Source organism: Ruditapes philippinarum, unplaced genomic scaffold, assembly GCF_026571515.1.
Source record: "Ruditapes philippinarum isolate M1 unplaced genomic scaffold, ASM2657151v2 ctg512_1_1_1_1, whole genome shotgun sequence".
Classification (NCBI taxonomy): Eukaryota; Metazoa; Mollusca; class Bivalvia; order Venerida; family Veneridae; genus Ruditapes; species Ruditapes philippinarum.
In genome coordinates, this window is record NW_026851568.1 from 93029 (window position 1) to 117336 (window position 24308).

General features: G+C 33.6%; 2 protein-coding genes across 4 annotated transcripts in view; one reads left to right on the forward strand and one right to left on the reverse strand.

Moving 5' to 3' along the window:
• Positions 1–17960, reverse strand: LOC132746910 (glucoside xylosyltransferase 1-like). Of its 2 annotated transcripts, none has more exons than XM_060736220.1 (8): positions 17917–17960; positions 14822–15307; positions 12577–12739; positions 11634–11774; positions 7275–7467; positions 3422–3571; positions 1722–1894; positions 1–1346 (listed from the first exon to the last, which is right to left on the reverse strand). In XM_060736220.1, exons 2-8 carry the CDS (start codon positions 15061–15063, stop codon positions 1206–1208), a joined length of 1203 nt encoding a protein of 400 aa, XP_060592203.1. In that variant the 5' UTR covers positions 15064–15307; positions 17917–17960; the 3' UTR covers positions 1–1205. The 2 variants fall into 2 exon arrangements, with proteins under 2 accessions (XP_060592203.1, XP_060592282.1); XM_060736299.1 differs by lacking the exon at positions 17917–17960 and adding an exon at positions 17804–17902.
• The window catches only part of LOC132746753 (cytosolic non-specific dipeptidase-like), a 13067-nt gene continuing 6665 nt past the window's right edge, over positions 17907–24308 (forward strand). For both annotated transcript variants that reach the window (XM_060736116.1, XM_060736040.1), the window contains exons 1-7: positions 17907–18055; positions 18269–18392; positions 19054–19224; positions 21065–21220; positions 21568–21648; positions 22629–22702; positions 23106–23180. In XM_060736116.1, the coding sequence (XP_060592099.1) occupies positions 18039–18055; positions 18269–18392; positions 19054–19224; positions 21065–21220; positions 21568–21648; positions 22629–22702; positions 23106–23180 (698 nt within the window). In that variant the 5' untranslated portion in view covers positions 17907–18038. The remainder of the gene's footprint in view (positions 18056–18268; positions 18393–19053; positions 19225–21064; positions 21221–21567; positions 21649–22628; positions 22703–23105; positions 23181–24308) is intronic.

Consider the following 24308-nt stretch of genomic DNA (forward strand, 5'->3'; position numbering starts at 1 on the left):
TATATAAGAAAAAAATATGAAAATATAAGACTTTAAAAAATTATAAAAGTTAACAAATTTGTCTCCCTCTTCATGATATAGGTGAAATACAGTTTATACAGTCATTACAAAACTGTGTTTCTTTACAATGTATATTAACAATTATCTAGCATGTTTTCATATTCAACAAATGCAATTATTAGTGAACTTGGAAATCTTTCTAAACAAAGAACTATCTCACAATTAATTATTATCAATCCTGAAAATTAAGATAAGGGGTTTGGTCCCCAGAGATAAATGTGTGTGCCTTTGCCTTTGAATGTTCAACCCCTAATGGGGTCTCAACCATATACCCTCATATGATGTTAAAATCACGTAGTCCTCCGAAGAGTGGCAACAATCATGTGCAAGTTTTCTTCACAATCTAGCATAAATAAATAATATTTAAACCAAACCCTTCAGTTCGGTCACAACCAGTTCATAGTTACAAATCAAATATAAATTGGCCATATTTCATAACAGGAAAGAAATTCCTGGAATAAACAGAAAACTTTTGTAATTTATCAGCCATACAATTTTAGTATTACTTATAGTATGCCATTATAGCAACAGAACAGACAAGTTTGGTTATGTACATGTTTGTAACAAAACAATTACAAAGGTAAATACAAAATAAACAAGAATATTTAATTTTACTGATATTTTAGTGCTTGATTCGCTTCAAATTATGAGTTAGTGTCATTAAAATACGGAATGGTGTCCTGAGCTTTTGCTTACAAACTTTCAATATCCAGCTTTGGTATACATACATTTCATAAGCACCAATGAACTGTATTCGGAATCATATTTATAATGTGCCCAAGGTATATATTAAAGGGACTTCACTGAGGTTTTTTGAAATGACAGTATTAGAATTTTTTTCTAGATTAATAATTCATTACATGTAGGTCTAGACCAACAACTTGTGTGCACAATTTCAGATCGTTTGCCCACTCCATTTTCTCAGAATAATTATTCAAAAGTGAAAAATGACCCAAAATTTCAAATGGGGCTTAGAATACCATAAAAATATGATTTTCAATATATTTCTGAGTATATTCCTTAATCGTCCTTTGCATATCTTTCTGTTTAAAGTGCCCCAGCTGATCTATGTAATAAATACAGATTTTATGTTTTAAAGCATTTGGGCCACAGTGGAGTCCCTTTAACGAACATTATACAAAACATTAGGAATTCTTTATGATATACTCGTCTATCTGTTTAGTAAAGAGCTGAGGTATATTTCCACAGTTAGAAGTCTCTGCCTTCTTCAGGAGTTTATTAATGGAGATCAGGAGATCATATTTTATGCTGCCACCCAAATAGTGCTGAAAATACATAAAAGAAAAATATCTATGATAAAGTTGTTATATAAATTCAATACAACATCTTACCTACAATATTCCTCTCCTAATTTTATAGAATCAACATCAACATAACAATTTTACAGCTGTCAGACCATCATGTCATATAAAACCCTCATCTTGTAAAATCTCTTAAAGTAACATAATACTTATTTTGCCCATTATAATCATACTCTCAGAAAATGGATTTAACTCAATACAAGACTGGAGCAGTACCTCTAGACGCTTGCAGAAATCAAGATCAATTAATATGTATTAATCAGTATATACAGGAATACTTTATAATTATAGTTTGCTGCTCCAATCAATTTTTAGTCTCAATCTAAGAAAACCACTTACATCTTTAAAAGCACTGTACACTGCTTTAAATGCTGGTTGTTTATCGTTGAACCATACTCTACGACAACCGTGTAAGACAAATGCTCCGGTTTTCTCCGCTGGTTTACAAATACTCATATACATGCAATGATCAGGACGATAATTCATCTCACATGAAAATAAATACAGCTGATCTGAAATGCAAAAGAAAGCTGTGAGTGTTTTCTCTTCTTTTGGCTGTATCTTACAAGTCATTATTAATTAACTTTTCAATATTAAGCAGGTTTTCACTTCAAATGTAAGGCTAATATGAAGTTCAACAAGGCATTATGAACATAAAACAAGGCTATTATGCAATAAGTACGGCCTTTATGAGAAAACTCCGCTATTATGAGATTTCAGAATTGTAATTGGCTCCCCAGTTGGGCCATTATGAATCTGCCTTTTTTGTTTCATTGAAAAAAGACGCTATTTTGAATTGCTGCAAGGTAGGTTTCCGATATATTTTTAAAACATGAATCTCATTTGCAATACCTCACAACAACGGAATTTCACATTAGTTATTTTTTGTTAACTAAGTAATTAACTTTTTTTAGTTTATGTGTAGTTAGTTACTAAAATTGTCAATATTTAAGTGTTTTCATAATGGCCTTGTTATTGGGCTTTAGACTGTTATATTAGGCTTCGACCTTTGGCCTCAGGCTAAAATGACAGTATTCAGCCCAATAACAAGGCCATTATGAAAACACTTAATTATTAACATTATAGTAATATACATTAGTATAAACATTTTGAAAGGATTTACTCCCACAGCATCTCTATGCAATAAATCAGACAAATTATTCCTAAGAAATTTTGTCCTTACAAAAATCTAATTTAAACAGATTTCACTAAAGGTTACTTTCTAATGTTGCTCTAACATGGCTATATTATAAACCATGGCCTTACTTTGAGAAAAAAGTACTAAAATCTTAACCACTGTAACTGTGGCCTTGAACTAATCTTTATAAAACACCACCTATAACGAGAGGTGTATGAAGGGTTTGACACATTTCAATGACAGCAATAAATAAGGTGTTACAACAAAACTACTGGAAACTATCAGCTCCATCAAAACAATTTGTTGAACATGAAAAAGGTAAAATTTGCGCGATATAAAAGAACTAGAACAAGTGACTAATATGTCCAGCTCTTTTCTATACCAGTTTCCTGAATAGATTGAATCAATTGTAGCCTGTAGTTCCTGAGAAATAGTGCAGACAAAAAGCAAGACAAAACAGATGATATGGTGACTGAATAATGCGTCAATGAAAAGCTTAAAGAATACTGATGGAATGATATGATAGTAAACAATATATTCACTGATTTTACTGATGAACTCCCCCTCCCAAAATAAATTAAGATTAAACCAGTAAATCTTGCAGAAAAACTTTATTTTCAACATTTCAAACATGAGTGGCGGCGTAGCCAAGTGGTAAACGGGTTGGACTAGTTATCTAAGGATTGCTGACTGCCTGGGTTCAAACCCTGTCAGGGGCAAGCTGTTGTTTCCTTGAGCAAGAAATTTGACATTCATTTTTTAGTGGGTTGTTCCAGGAACATATTCAAGAGTGTTTCAATAAAGTTATAGCTTCCAATACAATTGAGATAAAATAAATTTGTATAAACTATCATTTCAAACTGAAAATATCTCTAAGTGTATAAGAAAAAACCCAGCATACCAGGATAATAATGGAAGTAAATATTTATGAGATCTTGATCTCCCCATGTAATCTTCAGTTTATATTCCTTGTAATAATTACTCATGGAATGTAACCATGACGATGCTCGAAGTCTCGTGAGATTCATCAACATTACTCCAGAGTTCACACCTGAAATATATAACAAAAAGTTCCATATAACGGAATTCTGCTTATTTGCTTCTTTATAAATTTTTTTATTTTTATCAAAAAGTTTGTTACAAAGTAACATGTGTAACAAAACAAAAGGTATTGAGATATTCTATTTCTGAAATCAACATTAAATACATGTACCACTATGCTGACAAATACACAAAATATTTACTGTTACACTATCATATCACACAAAACATAGAATACATAATTTATCTATTAAAGGAGATTTCAAACTTACAATACATCTAATAAATTTTTCACTTATTCACTCTTAAGACAAACAGGGGCTCAAAACTCATGATATTTCTATGTCTTATGATAGGTGTTTACCCTTTTCCATAAAAGGTGACTTTTGAGAGTCTTGTATCATAGTTTGGGGACCTTTCTGTTGAAAAAGTGTCGAGTTAAATCGTATACATATACATGCACAGTGCGGTAACTGGAGTGCGGGTATTAGTTACCCGCACTCCAGAGCATGCCCATTGATTGGCTCATTTTTGCTGGGGTTTACATATTGTGACGGCAGAGAAGGGAAAGCGACAGAAATGTCATATTCAGATGTTCGTTCATTGGTTCATTTTTGCCGGGGTTTCATATTGTGGAACAGGGAACGTGCTTTTATGTTTGACTATGATACAAAAGAGAAAGAACACCAAAACACTCGGCAATCTGATTTATACTCGGGGGCTACGCCCCCTCGTACAAATCAGATAGCCTCGTGTTTCGGTGCTCTTTCTATTACTTAAAATCCTGAATTCTGGAATAAATGTAATATTAAAAAAAACTTTCATCCATGTTAGTCCTCAGTTTTTTTTTACTAAAATTTTGAAAATCAACATTAGACAATTTCACATTTAAAGATGGAACAAAACCCCTCACAAAGTAAAGGTCAGTAAAGGTTTTACACATGAATTGTTGCTTTCATGAAACAAGAGGGCCATGATGGCCCTAGATCGCTCACCTGACTTATCAAACTCATCCAAACAATTACCTAGACAAGCATTCTGACCAAGTCTCATGACAGGTGAGTCAAAAATGTGACCACTACAGTGTTAACAAGGATTATCCATATTTGAGCAGTGCAACCTAGTTTTTTACCCAGGTGACACATATTCAAACTTGACCTAGAAATCATCAAAACAAACTTTCAGACCAATTTCCAGGATACTTGGATCAAAACAGTAGCAACTAGAGTGTTAACAAGATTTTTCTATTTTTAGCTCCGGTGACCTAGTTTCACATGCAATTTCGACCTCATCCAAGCAATTACCTAGACAAGCATCCTGACCAAGTTTGATGATAATTGAGTCGAAAATGTGACCACTAGAATGTTAACAAGGTTTTTCCATATTTGGGCGGTGTGACCTAGTTTTTCATCCAAGTTCGATCTTGACTTAGAAATCATCAAAACAAACTTTCAGACCAATTAACAGAATATTTGGATCACAACAGTAGCCACTAGAGTGTTACCAAGATTTTTCTATTTTTAGCTCCTGTGACCTAGTTTTTCATCTGAGATGTCCCATGTTCGATTTATTCCCAGCAATGACCTAGACAAGTTTCCTGACCAAGTTTGATGACAATTGAGTCAAAATTGTGACCACTTGAGTGTTAAAAAGGTTTTTCTATTTTTAGCTCTTATGACCTAGTTTTTCATCCGAGATGACCCATGTTCGAACTCATCCGAGCTATCACCTAGACAAGCATCTTGATCAAGTTTGATGATGATTGATGCAAAAATGTGACCGCTAGAGTGTTTTTAAGGTTTTTCTATTTTTAGCTCCGGTGACCTACTTTTTCATACGAGTTGACCCATGTTCAAACTCATCCGAGCTATCACCTAGACAAACATCCTGACCAAGTTTGATGATGATTGAGGCAAAATTGTGACCTCTAGAGTGTTAACATGGTTTTTCTATTTTTAGCTCCGGTGACCTAGTTTTTCATCCGAGATGACCCATGTTCGAACTCATCCGAGCTTTCACCTAAACAAGCATCTTGACCAAGTTTGATGATGACTGATGCAAAAATGTGACCGCTAGAGTGTTAACAAGGTTTTTCTATTTTTAGCTCTTATGACCTAGTTTTTCATCCGAGATGACCCATGTTCAAACTCATCCGAGCTATCACCTAGACAAGCATCTCGACCAAGTTTGATGATGATTGATGCAAAAATGTGACCGCTAGAGTGTTAACAAGGTTTTTCTATTTTTAGCTCTGGTGACCTACTTTTTCATACGAGATGACCCATGTTCGAACTCATCCAAGCTATCAACTAGATAAGCATCCTGACCAAGTTTGATGATGATTGATGCAAAAATGTGACCGCTAGAGTGTTAACAAGGTTTTTCTATTTTTAGCTCCGGTGACCTACTTTTTCATCAGAGATGACCCATGTTCGAAGTCATCCGAGCTATCAACTAGATAAGCATCCTGACCAATTTGATGATGACTGATGCAAAAATGTGACCGCTAGAGTGTTAACAAGGTTTTCTTTTTTTAGCTCCGGTGACCTACTTTTTCATCCAAGATGACCCATGTTCGAACTCATTCGAGCTATCACCTAGACAAGCATCTTGACCAAGTTTGATGATGATTGATGCAAAAATGCGACCGCTAGAGTGTTAACAAGATTTTTCTATTTTTAGCTCTGGTGACCTACTTTTTCATCTGAGATGACCCATGTTCGAACTCATCCGAGCTATCAACTAGATAAGCATCCTGACAAAGTTTGATGATGATTGATGCAAAAATGTGACTGCTAGAGTGTTAACAATGTTTTTCTATTGTTAGCTCCGGTGACCTACTTTTTCATCCGAGATGACCCATGTTCGGCCTCATCCGAGCTATCAACTAGATAAGCATCCTGACCAAGTTTGATGATGATTGATGCAAAAATGTGACTGTTAGAGTGTTAACAAGGTTTTTCTATTTTTAGCTCCGGTGACCTACTTTTTCATCCGAGATGACCCATGTTCGACCTCATCCGAGCTATCAACTAGATAAGCATCCTGACCAAGTTTGATGATGATTGATGCAAAAATGTGACTGTTAGAGCGTTAACAAGGTTTTTCTATTTTTAGCTCCGGTGACCTACTTTTTCATCCGAGATGACCCATGTTCAAACTCATCCGAGCTATCACCTAGACAAGCATCTTGACCAAGTTTGATGATGATTGATGCAAAAATGTGACCGCTAGAGTGTTAACAAGGTTTTTCTATTTTTAGCTCTGGTGACCTACTTTTTCATCTGAGATGACCCATGTTCGAACTCATTCAAGCTATCAACTAGATAAGCATCCTGACAAAGTTTGATGATGATTGATGCAAAAATGTGACAGCTAGAGTGTTAACAAGGTTTTTTCTATTTTTAGCTCTTGTGACCTAGTTTCTCATCCGAGATGACCCATGTTCGAACTCATCCAAGCTATCAACTAGATAAGCATCCTGACCAAGTTTGATGATGATTGAGGCAAAAATGCGACCGCTAGAGTGTTAACAACTAAATGTGAACGGACCAACGACGGACGGACGACGGACGATCATCGATCCTAAAAGCTCACCCTGAGCATGCTCAGGTGAGCTAAAAACACAAACATTTGTTTGAAAATGTATGACTAATAGTTAGAAGTTAATACAAGCCACTGTGACCCCTTTTGTTTTATTTTCAGTCTTTTACCTGTAACACCATAGTATGGATGCCTTGCAAATCTGTTGTACCAGCCTATAGCTTTATCTTCATGCTCATTGGCTAAAGCTGCCAGCTGGGTGGAGTTAAACTTGTGAAAATACGCCCAGATTTCATCAACAGGGGAGAGGAAAAGAACATCTGTATCCACATATATCAATGCATCCACATCCGTTAGTAACTCCTGAAAATTTAATTTAAGATTAGCAAAAAAACAAAACAAAGTACAGTAAGTCATATCTTAAACTGAGGAATGGAATACAAACCAGAAATATGCTTTATAGTTTCTTGCAATAAATACTTACAATGTAATGTTAATTGATCACATAATTTTATATGGCAGATAAAAATGACAGCCCACTATTCCAATGTAACTTTCCAGTGTTTACAGTTTTATGTAAATTGGCTAACATGTTATCCAGTTGCTATACTGAGATAATACATAGTCACTGGTTGACCTGGTTTGCACAAAAGAACACATGGTTATGTTTTTGATACTGTTTGTGAGCAGTTGACCTTGCAATGAATGGAAAAGGTTTGGCTAAATGTTTTGCTACAAAATTCCGGAAAGGCCCATATGCTCCCTTGTCCCTTTAACCGTTACTCCCTTGAATTTCAGCAATAGCCTTGTCTTGCTTTGAGTTTGGACCAGTCCATTGTAAGTGTGGGTATACATGCATTGTTTGAACTTTCTAGGTCAATGCTATCAGACTTAATGGCTAGTTTTATATTTTCTTACTGATCTTGACCTTAATTCGACCTGAAAATGGGTGTGGCATGTATAACTCATTAAGACGGACCAATATATTTGGGTTTAATCCAATAGCTTTGTTTGCATGGAAGTTAAAGATGTAATCAAAAAGGGTTACCAAAACCAAAGAGTGGGTCATGAAAATAGTTTTACTTTTTCTACGTAAAACACATGGTTATGATTAGGAATAACACTAATGTTATCACCCCTTGCGGCTTTTAATAAAGCGAAGTTCTTATTCTTGATGACCTTGCTAATACATATCCATCTTAGAACAAGAGGGCCATGATGGCCCTGAGGTCGCTCACCTGTATATAGGCCCCCCAACACCCCCCCCCCCCCCCAACGTTGCAGGGCCAATTTAACCCAAGGGCTTTTATTTGCACAATCTTGGTAGACACCCATAAGAAGATGTTTCATGCTAAACATCTAAGCTCTAGCTCATTGGGCTTTTTAAAAGAAGATTTTTTTTAAGTTTTTACTATACACATATACAATGTACATGTAGTTAAAAACAATGACACCCCTGGGGCCGGGCCAGTTTTGACCCCAGGGCTTTTATTTGAACAAACTTTGTAGACACTTACTAGAAGATGTTTCATGCTTAATATCTAAACTCTAGCTATTTGGGTTTTTTCAAAGAAGATTTTAAGTTTTTGCTATACACATATAAAGAAAATCAATGACCCCCGGGGCGGGGCCAATTATGACCCCAGGTCTTTTATTTGAACAAACTTTGTAGACACTCACTAAAAGATGTTTCATGCTTAATATCTTAACTCTAGCTATTTGGGTTTTTTCAAAGAAGATTTTTTAAGTTTTTGCTATACACATATAAGGAAAATCAATGACCCCCGGGGCGGTGCCAATTTTGACACCAGGGCTTTTATTTGAACAAACTTGGTAGACACCTATTAGAACATGTTTGATGCTAAATATCATAGCCATAGCTCTTTGAGTTCTTTAAAAGAAGATTTTTTAAGTTTTTACTATAGGCATATAGGGAAAATCAATGACCCCCCGGGGCGGGGCCAATTTTGACCCCAGGGCTTTTATTTGAACAAACTTGGTAGACACCCATTAGAACATGTTTCATGCTAAATATCTTAGCTCTTACTCTTTTGGTTCTTTAAAAAAGATTTTTTAAGTTTTTACTATATGCATATAGGGAAAATCAATGACCCCCCGGGGCGGGGCCAATTTTGACCCCAGGGCTTTTATTTGAACAACTTGGTAGACACCCATTAGAACATGTTTGATGCTCAATATCTTAGCCATAGCTCTTTAAAAGAAGATTTTTTAAGTTTTTACTATATGCATATAGGGAAAATCAATGACCCCCGGGGCGGGACCAATTTTAACCCCAGGGCTTTTATTTGAACAAACTTGGTAGACACCCATTAGAACATGTTTCATGCTAAATATCTTAGCTCTAGCTCTTTGGGTTCTTTAAAAGAAGATTTTTTAAGTTTTTACTATATGCATATAGGGAAAATCAATGACCCCCCGGGGCGGGGCCAATTTTGACCCCAGGGCTTTTATTTGAACAAACTTGGTAGACACTTATTAGAACATGTTTCATGCTAAATATCTTAGCTCTAACTCTTTGGGTTCTTTAAAAGAAGATTTTTTAAGTTTTAACTAAATGCATATAGGGAAAATCAATGACCCCCCCGGGGCGGTGCCAATTTTGACCCCAGGGCTTTTATTTGAAAAAACTTGGTAGGCACCTATTAGAACATGTTTGATGCTCAATATCTTAGCCATAGCTCTTTGAGTTCTTTAAAAGAAGATTTTTTAAGTTTTTGCTATACACATATAAGGAAAATCAATGACCCCCGGGGCGGTGCCAATTTTGACACCAGGGCTTTTATTTGAACAAACTTGGTAGACACCTATAAGAACATGTTTGATGCTAAATATCATAGCCATAGCTCTTTGAGTTCTTTAAAAGAAGATTTTTTAAGTTTTTACTATATGCATATAGGGAAAATCAATGACCCCCCGGGGCGGGGCCAATTTTGACCCCAGGGCTTTTATTTGAACAAACTTGGTAGACACCCATTAGAACATGTTTGATGCTAAATATCTTAGCCATAGCTCTTTAAAAGAAGATTTTTTAAGTTTTTACTATATGCATATAGGGAAAATCAATGACCCCCCCCGGGGCGGGACCAATTTTAACCCCAGGGCTTTTATTTGAACAAACTTGGTAGACACCCATTAGAACATGTTTCATGCTAAATATCTTAGCTCTAGCTCTTTGGGTTCTTTAAAAGAAGATTTTTTAAGTTTTTACTATATGCATATAGGGAAAATCAATGACCCCCCGGGGCGGGGCCAATTTTGACCCCAGGGCTTTTATTTGAACAAACTTGGTAGACACTTATTAGAACATGTTTGATGCTAAATATCTTAGCTCTAACTCTTTGGGTTCTTTAAAAGAAGATTTTTTAAGTTTTAACTAAATGCATATAGGGAAAATCAATGACCCCCCGGGGCAGTGCCAATTTTGACCCCAGGGCTTTTATTTGAAAAAACTTGGTAGACACCTATTAGAACATGTTTGATGCTCAATATCTTAGCCATAGCTCTTTGAGTTCTTTAAAAGAAGATTTTTTAAGTTTTTACTATATGGATATAGGGAAAATCAATGACCCCCGGGGCGGGGCCAATTTTGACCCCAGGGCTTTTATTTGAACAAACTTGGTAGACACCCATTAGAACATGTTTCATGCTAAATATCTTAGCTCTAACTCTTTGGGTTCTTTAAAAGAAGATTTTTTAAGTTTTAACTAAATGCATATAGGGAAAATCAATGACCCCCAAGGGCGGTGCCAATTTTGACCCCAGGGCTTTTATTTGAAAAAACTTGGTAGACACCTATAAGAACATGTTTGATGCTCAATATCTTAGCCATAGCTCTTTGAGTTCTTTAAAAGAAGATTTTTTAAGTTTTTACTATATGCATATAGGGAAAATCAATGACCCCCCGGGGCGGGGCCAATTTTGACCCCAGGACTTTTATTTGAACAAACTTGGTAGACACCCATTAGAACATGTTTCATGCTAAATATCTTAGCTCTAGCTCTTTGGGTTCTTTAAAAGAAGATTTTTTAAGTTTTTACTATATGCATATAGGGAAAATCAATGACCCCCCCCCCCCCCGGGGCAGGGCCAATTTTGACCCCAGGGCTTTTTTTTGAACAAACTTGGTAGACACTCACTAGAAGATGTTTCATGCCAAATATCTAAGCTCTAGCTCTTATGGTTTTTTAAAAGAAGATATTTAAAGTTTTTTCTTTCGGTTGCCATGGCAACCAGAGTTCTGCATGGAATTAAATTCTTTGAACAATTTTTAAAGGTGACCACCAAAGGAACATTCCTGTGAAGTTTGGATGAAATTGGCTTAGTGGTTTATGAGGAGATGTCATTTAAAGTAAAAGTTTACGGACGGACGACGGCTGGACACCGGACGAAAAGCGATCACAAAAGCTCAGCCTGTCACTTTGTGACAGGTGAGCTAAAAATAAATACAACATCATTCTTTGACCATGCTTGTTAACAAAAATGTATAAAGATAAAAATAAAGAACATACTGGAATGAACAGTCTTTGGCAAGCACATGGCTTAAACAATTTCCTCCAATCATCAGCTTTAATCTCATCTGTAGATGGGAATGTAATGTTATAAATACGATAATCTATCTTCTCTCTATACTTTGTTGGCCAGAAGTCAAGCTGGAAAAATAAAATGTTAAGTTTTATTGTGTCAATTTTTCTCTACAAAATTTCACCATTTACTTGTTGCAAATTTAAGAATTGTTATAAACACTAGTAAAATATTGGTTGACTGATTTCTTTAATATATCCAAAAGCTGCATAAGAAAGCATTTATTTTGTGCAGACAGGAGTAGGCAACAGCATCCAAATGAACATAAAATTAATCTTTTTTAATTAATTATCTGTTAAAATAACTCATGAGCCAATATGTATTTTGATAATGCTGTAACTTGAATTATCATTTGAATTTTCATAATATAAGGCTTCATGTGTATTTATTATTATTAATATTGTTGTAAACAGTTAATTATGTTAGTTTGCCTACCTGTATTGCACTTTTTCTCTGTTGTTGTTATTGTTATACAATCATATCATTTCTTGCTTGATTATTCATTATTTCAATTTAAATGATGTATTTCATTATGACATCAGCTGAGGTTGACATTGAATATTGGGACACTAAATGCGTAAGCCTTATCATATTAAGGTGTTACTTATATATACCTATATTTTACATTTTTGAAAAAACTAACATAAGTACCATGGTCTTTCTACAGCATTTTATCCAGTGTGTGGTATAGGTTACAAAAAATCAAGTACTCTGGTTTCAAATACATTTATGCAAACCAATTCAATTAATGTAAACACTGTCAACAGTAACTTTCATTCTGACAAGAGTTATAGGCAAAGCTCTTACAACTACTTACTTTTGTCTATTATAGGTCTATTTATTATCTAGCAAGTTGCTTTGTTCATTTACCTGATCTTCAAATGCTTTTCTCTGTTCCGGTTCAGTGAATATATGAAAAACAAGATGTGATGTGGAAAACAGTACAGCCGACTTAAACATGATCAAACTTTCCTCCATTCTGTCACCACATGACACCACTGCTATATGGATACTCTGTTTCCATAGCAACGCTCTGAAATGTAAAGTTTGTATCAATAATGATTTTTAAGTATTAATAAATTTCAAATTTTTTAGCATCAAATTTATATTCATGTATAAATTTCAATTTTCTGTCTATTGAACCAGAATCCTACTGGCAGAAGCTACTTTTACCCATACCACAGCCATGCCATCTGACCATGTTCTGCACTGTTCACTATTCAGTCAGAACATCTGATCATGGTCTGCACTGTTCACTACTGTATAAGTACTTATTTTGGCGGGGGTTTATATTTGGCTATATTGGCGGTCAGGGTCAAACGCCAATTCAAAACACCGCCAATTTAAAGCACCGCCATTTTAGATCATCGCCATTATTCTTTGAAAGGTAGACAACTCATGGTAAAATAGCTTTGGTTTGTCCGAGTAATCTCCCTTGATTATTTGTAATAAAGATAAACATTACAAGTAAGCTGAAAAGAATTTGTTTATTTTTAAGTCTTGGTACGAAACTCATTTAATTATATATCTATATACTGTATTTATTACGAAGATGATCACACGACGAGAAACAAATCTAAATGTCATTTATTATCGAATTTAAGTAAACTAGTATTTGTTTTGTTTTCACTGTTATGTTTCATAATTTGAAATAAAACTAATGATAACTGTAATTATATAGCAATCAGTTGTGGTGACCGTGAACAATTTTTCACGCTTTAAAGACTGCAGGATAATAGGGCATACCTTTCTCTTCCATGGTCCAGTTACCACACGGTACCATATTTACACCTGTCTGATCCCAGTTAATTATAAGAATTAGCACGATGTAAAGATAAAGGTGACCAAGCATAGGTATACCGTATGCCGTAAAATAAACGAGGACAGTTAACTACTGCGTGACCAGTGTTATTTCTATTTATTTTTTTTATTCTTTATTTGTAATCGCCAATTCATGACCCCATATTTATGCCAACAAGTGTTTTAATTTGGCGGTCTAAAAGCGTTTGCGCCAATTTATGACCCCACCAATTCAAAACACTTTAAAAACGCCAACATTTGACACCGCAGATATAATGCGCTATACAGTATTCAGTCAGTACATATGATCATGGTCTGCACTGTTCACTATTCAGACAGTAAATCTGATCATGATCTGCACTATTCACTATTCAGACAGTAAATCTGATCATGATCTGCACTGTTCACTATTCAGTCAGTACATCTGATCACAGTCTGCACTGTTCACTATTCAGAGAGTATATCTGATCACAGTCTGCACTGTTCACTATTCAGACAGTACAAGTACATCTGATCACGGTCTGCACTGTTCACTATTCAGACAGTACATGTACATCTGATCACGGTCTGCACTGTTCACTATTCAGACAGTACATGTACATCTGATCACAGTCTGCACTGTTCACTATTCAGTCAGTACATGCTGTTCACAGTCTGCACTGTTCATGTACATCTGATCACAGTCTGCACTGTTCACTATTCAGTCAGTACATCTGATCACAGTCTGCACTGTTCACTATTTAGACAGTACATCTGATCACAGTCTGCACTGTTCACTATTCAGACAGAACATCTGATCACAGTCTGCACTGTACACTATTTAGACAGTATATCTGATCACAGTCTGCACTGTATACTATTCTGACAGTACATCTGATCACAGTCTGCACTGTACACTATTTAGACAGTACATCTGATCACAGTCTGCCCTGTTCACTATTCAGACAGTACATCTGATCACAGTCTGCACTGTTCAGTATTGTTTTAATTGTGCACCTTGTTTTTTATTCAAATTTTGAAAATGTTTCCTTGTGGAAAATTAAAGCATGCAAAGACAATACAAACAGTTTGGTTAATTGCTTCCTTTGTACTCCGTCAAAGAATTTCATAGCAAAAAGAATGCAATCACACTGACTTAGAGTTACCATTTATTTCTTTAAAATATTGCTTTGAAACAATATTTGTTGCACTGCTATTCGAAATTTCAATCAATATGAAATCAACCATTAAGAAATTTGACGATACATAATGTCATGATATAATAATTTTGTGATGATCGCCCTATAAACATAACATATTCAAGCATGTAAGTTACCGTTTGTCATTTTCTTTTCCTTCATCAGGTTTAACATCATCAACTTTGACTGTGTCATCAGCAGTGTGCTCATTCTTTGATATCTCCAGATCATTGTCTTCTACCAAGTCTTTTGTTCCCTCAAATGTGTCCTTGATGCTCTCAAGGTTAATGGCATAGTACATGTAAACTGCTACAAGAATGATAACTGTAAGACCGATCTTGAACAACATTTTGGCCCTTGCTGTTATCTGAATTCTCATGGATATTCTGTCCTTGACCTTCACAAAAGGTCAATTAAATAAGAGTTTGCATCTTGACCAATGATGTTTAATTTCAACCTATATTTAATCTTTCATTGAAATATTAGCATTGCAACCTCCATTGCATTATAAAGAAATTATCAATCTCGATGTATTTGCTCATCTATTCCATTGTTTTATTTATGGCACTTTGTTATAATGGACTGATCTTTTTTGCAGGTAAAAATCCATACGATATAATTCCCTGGAAAATAAAATTTGTGAAATGATATACATGTATATATACTGCATGTTATGATTAATTACATTGTAATGATAAGGCACTATGTATGTATATATACACTGTATGTATGATATACTTGGTCAAATACTGAAAAAATTCTAATTGTTGAGCTGATGCATATAATTATCATCCTGAACAATATTGCTGTACATCTTGCTCTTAACAATGCTCGACTATAATGACATTTTGCAGCAAACTAATATATTTGTCACACATCAAGCACATGACATGGAATAAAACATTAGTTTTCAAGGTAGCCAGCAGGCTTACCTAGGCTTATTTTGAGTATATGCCGATTTTAGGTCTTTGGCTGAAGGGTCGCCAGAAACTTATATCAAATATAGCTCTGTGCCATAACCAGGGATTTGGGGGATATCTAAGTGATGAAATGTCATTTAATCATATTACTATTGTCTTCATCTATATATGAAAAAAACATCAAGTACTTGTATTGAATGTAAGAGAAATTGCATGAAGTCTAACATGTACACTGTTTTAAACAGTTAAAAGTTATTTACTATTAGAAAAAAAAACAACATAGCCAGGTGACTCTGTTGTAATCAAGATGAAATTCATTTCCTTTTTTCTTTTTACAAGTTTTTTTTATTTTTCTTTGTTATTTTTCTTTTGCTTCATCATTACTTAACATGAGATATAATCAAGGAAAATATGTTTTAAAATAATTATCTGTATGATGATAGTTCAAACACAACAGCTTAAATGTTTTAGTGTAACAATAAGTTATTGTATTTACAGCTAAAATGTAGTATCGGGTGATCATTCTAAATGCGTATTATGTCAATGTTAAAGAAAATAATTATTGTCTTGAACACTTGAACACTTATTTCCTCATCGCTACTGTTTCAATTTTCATTTGAAACATTTAAGTTATTTCAATAAGCTGTTTAAATACTTAATTCACATAAAAGCATCTTGGTTTAAAAAGACTTGCCAACTGGTTGTTTAAAGTCAGTAAAAATAAGAAAATTTGGACAAAACTTGTCTTTTATGGCTATTGTTCTCATTGTATATTATCTATATTTCATATGTATAGATGAGATGTGTAATTAAGTATACATATGATTGTTTGCAGAAGTATGCAATTTATTTCTAAACTCAACAAAATAAGACAGCAGAAACAACTTTCTATAGTGATATACATGTATTTTGTAAACATACTTCACTAAGATCACTTCACATTTTAGATACACTACTGGTGTAATTGTAGTCATTGTATACATATCTGGCAGCTGACCTTTAAACTTGTTTTATTTTGTAAACCAGATTTTTTTGCCAAGGATGCCAAACCGTGGAACTGTATTCTAACTGGGGCCTTACATAAGTTTTGTAGGCAGTTTCTTTAACCTTTTTGTTGGAAGTTCTGACATTTCTTTTTATAAATCTGAGTGGATTATTTGCTTTGCTGTTATATGTTATTTATATGATTGGTCCAAGATAGATCTTTACTAATTGTTTAATAATATTTTGCAGCCTCAGTGGATTTTAGTTGCTGACCATGTAAATTATAAGGGAATGTTATTGGATGTCTCTTGCAGCTGATACTAAAGACTTCACATTATTCTGGATTAAATTCCATGGACCAATCAGATTCAGAATCAGTTTTTAAAACTGTCGAGATCTTTTTGGAGGGTTTGTGCATCTTGGGTTGATTTGTTAGATACAGTCTGTACATGTATAATATTGTATCGTCTGCAAATAGTCTAACCTTGTCATTAACAATATCAGGGAGATCATTTATGTAAAATAAGAAAAGGCACAGTCCCAGGACCAAGCCTTGGGGGACACCAGAGAGAACAGGTAGGTTGTCAAAATTTAAATTGACCATCAACAACGACCTGTTGGGTGCGACCATATAAAAATGACCTTGTCCATGTGATGACCTCTGAGCTAACACCTAGTCACTGTCTGTGTAGTTTAAGAAGTTTGTGAATGTCAACTTTACCAATTGCTTTGCTGAAGTCCATGACAATGACACCGGTCTGTTGGCCTTGCTCTAAATTGTCATGAACTTCCTGGATGGCCGTTTCACACTCACAGCTATGTTTTGACCTGAAACCATGTTGGAAATTGCTGAAAATATCATGCTTATTGTAGAAAGACATGATATTTGAGACTAATATATGCTCCATAAGCTGACAGGCAATGCAGGTTAATGATATAGATCTGTACATGTAGTTACATTTTGGGCCTATATATGGCAACACATTTGAATGTCTAAAAATTGTAAATAATTAGTGACAGTAGTCTGTAGAGCAATGGATGCCCTTAATCTGATATAGTTAAAAAGAAATAAGATTTAAGATCAATAAACATAGACAAAAGTCACATGAAAGGTTTAGCACTGTTTAGTTTGGGCATATCAAAGTTTTAGAGTATCGCGGAAACACGTGACTTTAAAAAATTCCAAAAGTGCTACGTTGAAGTAGCAAAATATACCTTTCTTACAGTATATTTTTGAATACCTTTTATTTAAAACTGACTAAATTGAAGAAAAAGTAATTTCTAAGATCTAAATGAAATTCAAAGTGAATTAATTGCTTTTTGTTTACCGTCTCCTTGCTGAAAACCTAAACCGTCACGTGATAAGGAACCATCGTCACGTGATGTTGAGCATGTGACATTTTAGTTTCAGTTGACGCGACAGATTTCATCATTTGATTCAAAACCAACAATGGAAGCGTTATTCGGGTAATTTAAATCTGATTTTTCAGCTAAGTATCGTTGTTTGAACTTCTTTATTACATTTAGTTAAACTTTAGTTTATTTCAAATAAAACTTTATTATTTTACATGACGAAAACTGAACTTTGGACTTTATTTAATTTTTAAAAGTGAAAGTAGCTCGAGCCAAAAGAAGAAAGTTGCATATATTTAATTATTTATTCTTTCTCTATTTCTGTAGGCACATTGATAAGAACGCAGATAAATATATCAAGCGTTTGTCTGACGTGGTTGCAATAAAGAGTGTGTCAGCATGGCCAGAGACAAGGCCAGAGATCAGAAAGATGGTCGAGTGGACAAAAGGGGTGTGTATGTTATGAATTATCAGATTATATGTATATAGAATACAGTACAACCTCAGCAGATCAACGCATTTTAGGAGACAACAAGAGACAAAGGTTTTGATTGTTGCTGAAAGGTGTTGCCAAAAAAAGGTTGAACTGTAATTGTAATATTTAAGAAAAGTCCAGGTTTGGGCAATTGAAAACTGTTGTTTTAAATTCAATGCATCTGTGCAAGCTAGGGCAGCTCTGTGGTGATTCTGGAGTTCTATAATTTCATTATGACCTTATTAAATTGTATCCGCAGTGATAGTTCATTTTGCAAGATAAATGACCTGTATACAGGTATATATGTTATCTGGCTGAGTCTTTAATCTGAATCATATGACAAGGAAGGATATTTTAAGGTGTTATGCACACTGTCACTATGTCCTTTGGTAAGATTACTGAAGTTTATGTAGGTGTGATTGATGTAAACATTTAACAGATTATTTTCTCACTGTCAAACCATTAGGAAGACAAGACAAGTCATACACTTTCTAGATAAGTTGGTAATCTAACAAAAATGAGAACTGATCAGAATTTATAGTCCATTCTTAGTATCAATGTATATATATTCTGATTGTTGCCATGTTACACTAATTTCATCATTAAGATAGGAGCTTTATTTTTTTTATTAAAACAGGAGCTTGAGAAACTTGGTACAACATGTGAACTTGAAGAACTCGGAGATCAGATATTGCCAGATGGACAAAAACTTCCACTGCCACCAATACTACTTGGAACACTAGGAAATGATCCTAAAAAGAAGACTCTTCTTGTATATGGGCATCTTGATGTTCAGCCCGCAGAAGTGGTAAGGGTTAAAACTTAAATAGAAATAACAAGAAAAATATTTCAAAGCTGATAAGCTACATGTATGTAGGTCTCAAGATTGAATTGATAATGATTACTTCATTTCAAAATCAATTCTCATGATCCTGAAACTACCATTATTGGCTCATTCAGGCCATGTGAGCCTTTGGGCATTGCAATTACAAATGAACTGTATACTTACCGTAAAATTCCTAATAAATACCCCTCCCCTGATAAAGGCCCCCCACCCCACTCCAGGCTATTTGATATGAAAAAAATCGATACATCAGTGCTGAACTCATGAGTAAATCTATAATCTTATTCAATCAGAATCAGAATCCATTTCATTTTATAGTAAACACAAAAATGTATCATATGAATGAACTTTAAAAACTAACCACTTTAAAATGTGTTTATAAAAAGGAAAAAATGTGCTGTAATAACCCCCCCCCCCTTGGAAAATGTTTAGCCCTGGGGGCATTTAATAGGAATTCTTATGGTAAATATTTATATGGTACATTATATAGCCATTGACAATAATATAAGAACATGAAAAGATTAGTAAATTCTTTTTCATAATTATGAATTCATACAAGTCAATATATTTTCATGATTATCTATAAAGGCTATATGGACATGGGATATAGGTCGTGTTTATGTAATTCATTTTACAGTACATTGTATATAATTTTGTACATATATATATGTTTATTCATTGTCACTGCTATGTACACATTTTAGGCATAAGTTCAAAATGTACATTCAATGTACATACAATGTAGCATTCCAGAAGTCTCAGCTTTAACATCCATTTGTAAAAAAAATTATAAAGCTCTTACTACAAAGAGCAATGTGTAAAGTATCATACTATTAGTATCTATATCAGTATTTGTAACATAAGAGTCACTGGTAATCTTTGTACTTTAGACATTATGTACTATGTGTCAAAATGAATCTTGATCATAAGTGATATACCGTATAGGAATAATGATAAATAGACACAATTGAGATATTGATTGTAAATACACATACACATTTTTATCATGAAAAGTAAGAAAAAAAAGTTGGTAGTTCATCACAAATGATTATGTTACAGGAAGTTTATTATAATAACACAAAGTTTACAACAAAAACAAAGCATAAAGTGTATCTAATCTGTTTAACTTGGAGAAGTATGAACCATGTAACTATGTTAACAAAAAGCATGTATAGAGAAGTGTGCAAAGTTCCAAGGCTTATTTCCTTGGACATATACTTACTAGAACATACAATACAATCTACAATGGTAGGTCAAATGTATGTTGATAGTATTTATATTAAACATGACAACAGAAAAACAAAAATATATACATGTATTATAAATTGATGTTGTTGGCAAGATACATGGGACGGTATTAAATAAATTTATATAGCAGATAATAAAGTGTTCTAGAACAAAATATTATTTTTTCAGATATACATTTGCAAATGTTCACATTAAATCACTTAGAGCTTTTTTTTCGAACAGTTTTATATGATAATATCCAAATGATCCGTTTTTATTGTTACAATATTTGAAATGCTGATAGAAAATGTGTCTATTTTAGACCAATGCACTTTAAACTAAATAAATACTATGAAAACCATAATGTACATTTTAGAAAATTAGTAAAGTATATGAACTAAATAAAAATAATGGGTATTTATACTATATGTATTAATTTTCTATTTTTTTTGTAATGAGTTAAAAAAACAACACACACATAAAAAGATTTACTCATAAAGATTTATATCTTATTATAAATTAACATTGATATGAATTATAAAGTTAACAAATGATATCTTTGGTTGTTATTTTACAGAGTGATGGATGGGACACTGAACCTTTTGTTCTGACTGAGAAAGATGGTAAATTATACGGCCGGGGGGCAACAGATGATAAAGGGCCTGTCCTGGGCTGGATTAACGCTCTGGAAGCAATGAAGGAGCAAGGAATGGAAGTTCCCATAAACCTTAAAGTGAGAAATCTTTGCAAATTACTTTCTATCAGAAAATCAATGAAGTCTTTTTTTAAACATACTCTGTATAGAGAAGTTTTGAGTAAAGGGTAGAATTGAAATTGTAATAGGATCTTGCATGAGTCATAATTTTATATAAATTATTTGTATTGAATAAAACCATAGAAAGTGTAAAAAACAAGCCTATGGCAAGTTGTATAATATTTTTCCAATATGTTGAATGTAAGATATTAAAATTAACAAAGAACAGTGAGCAGTTAGTGCCAATCCTTCACAAAAATGCAGCATTGTGAAAGTTCACGCTTACAAAAATGGTGACTTATTTAACTAAATTTATTCTGTTTCAGTTCATTTTTGAAGGCATGGAAGAATCTGGATCTGAGGGGCTGGATGAGTTAGTCTTCTCTAAATCAGATACTTTCTTAAAGGTATAAACAAGGGGTTCTATACTTTTGGCTACATAATCATTGAAACTTTTAAAGGGTGCAAAGCTGGTTCTGGTGAAATAAACATGTATAAATATTTGGCACTCTAAGTCACAGATTTTTTATACCCGTATGGTCATATCTAACAAGTTACAAAATTAAAATGTTGAATAAAAGTTTTTTTTAAAATCTTTGTAAACTAGGGCTTCTTCACTGTTATAGTGCTTAAATGTTTGAAGATGCCATCCTAGACAGTGATTGTTTGCATTCATTTAATCATTGCAAAATTTCAGTCATACGTTATTTTCCCAATTTTTAACAAATTATTGCTTAAATTCACAGTTCCATGTGTAGTCATGTTCCCAAATACTGGAAAAAAATCTTGTGTGTACATTTCAAAGAGGCAAAATATTGCTTTATACCTTATATAAATTTATGATATTGTTTCTCCTTTTGTTTTTTAAATAAAGGAGAAGGAAATATGGAGGTGGCTTTAAAAACTGGCAGTGTAATTAGTTTTACCCTAAACATTAAAACTTTACTTCAACCCCTGCCTTTATCTTTTTAATGCATGTAAAAATGAGTCAATCATGATTTATTTAGCCTCACAAACAGTACTGGTCAACTCTTTAGTGGTTGTAAAACAGACTTTAGATTCACATTATCACTTTTACATTAATAGCCAAGCTTTGCTATAAATAGAAGTGGGAGGAGCAAATTTTGCTGATTTTTGCAATATTTCTGTAAGAGATCAGTTTATTCAAATTAACTCATATAGCAAAAAAAGTTTAAATTTGAAGTCACCTCTGGCTAGTTATACAACAGTTCCCTGTAAGCTCTGATGTTATAATTTTTACAAGGCGGTGAATACTTGTATTCTGCTAGCTGTTAAGCCCTATTTAAAATATGTGTGTAGGTCCCAAACTGGGCAAAGGCAAGGGTTTATTTTAACCATGTTGATATGATTTTGTTTTTTATGACAGGATGTAGACTTTGTGTGTATATCTGACAACTATTGGCTTGGCAAGAAGAAACCCTGTATCACATACGGTCTCAGGTAGGAGTCTTTACTAATGAATAACGTGTTTAAAATGGTAATACATTTCGGCTAGTACTGATAGAAACTGTAACACTGTGAAGTGAATTTTGAGGGAAAATATTTTTAGGACTTACAATGAAAACTGATTTGTGGGTTGTTGGTCTGGACGTAATGGGTTTTTACACTGAAAAGATGAAAGCAAAAATAGAATATTTACTGTAAGTTAAAGAAATAATGAACTTTTTACTGATATTTTATTAGCTTCGATTCAATAATTATCAGTGCAGGTTATAAAAGATCTAAGTAATTTATTACTTAAGGCAAATTTATTTTTCACTTATTGAGTATGAAGAGAATTGGATAGCAACCACTTTAGTTGTTGATTTAATGAATTAGAATTGATAATGTTTTTCATTTTCAGGGGAATTTGTTACTTCTTCCTAGAGGTAGAGTGTGCATCAAAAGATTTGCACAGTGGTTTATTTGGAGGAACAGTGTAAGTGAGTTTTGTAGATTTATAACATTTGAAGGTCTGTATATGTACATTGACCTTGTAGGGTACTGGGATGTGATTTATAAACTTGCCTTTATTGGCATAAACTTGTGTAAAAACTATTTCAGAAATGGGTAAAGTCTTTGTTTACAGTTCATGTAGCAAGTTACAAGAGGTGTAAAGGTATTTATGGATTTATTTATGGATGGCACTGTAGATTACATGTATATAAAAAAAATTAAGGTATTAGCACCCTAATGCATTACCTCCGCTTTGAAGAGTATTCAAATAGGCTAGAATTACTGTTAACTACATTGAAAATGAGGGCCATGGGTTCAATCCCCAGAAGGGTCAACTTTTTTTTTTCTTTTTTTTTTCTTTTAACATTATTTATGTATCTCTCATGTCCCATATGGAAAGAAAAAAGTGTTTAATTTTGAATTTTTAATTTATATAGGTATTTATTGGCTAAATTATGCTAAATCTAGTAATAAATATGGTACCTGATATTTTCAAAGTGTAATATAATCAAAACTAGACGGTAAAAGTATTTCATATTTTACAAGATCAACCAATATACTTTTTTTAAAAATTTAGGGAAACTTTGAAAACAGGCACTCATTTGGGTAAATTTTAAGAATTTTTTGAATTAGGCTCCCTAAGTAGAAAAATGGTCAGACATGTGGTAAAAATGGGTGGGGTAGGGTAACATTTTTACACAGATTTCATAAATTTTAAGTAGAAACCATAATTTTGCTTATGTGGATTGTTAGCTGAATGGTACTATTTGTTTCTTACCAAAAATTCATGGGAAAACATTTTTCATTAGAATGTTATTGCAGATTATTTAAAGGTTCCTCATTTCTATAAAAAGGGCCCTCATAACATCCTAGCTTGAGTTCAGAAAAGTGGCCATAACTAGATTTCCGTACGGTAAACTTTGTTTAAATTTTGCATACAGGTGTACTTTAAGGTAAACATCTGACCTATGATGTCAATTCTTTAGTTCCTTATAGTGCCCATTAGGGTCCTAATACCTTAAAGATAATGTATCCTTTTCTGAAAGCACATTTGCCTAGAACTTTTATATTCTAGTAGACCTTTTGCAGGTTTATTCAAATCAAATCCCTT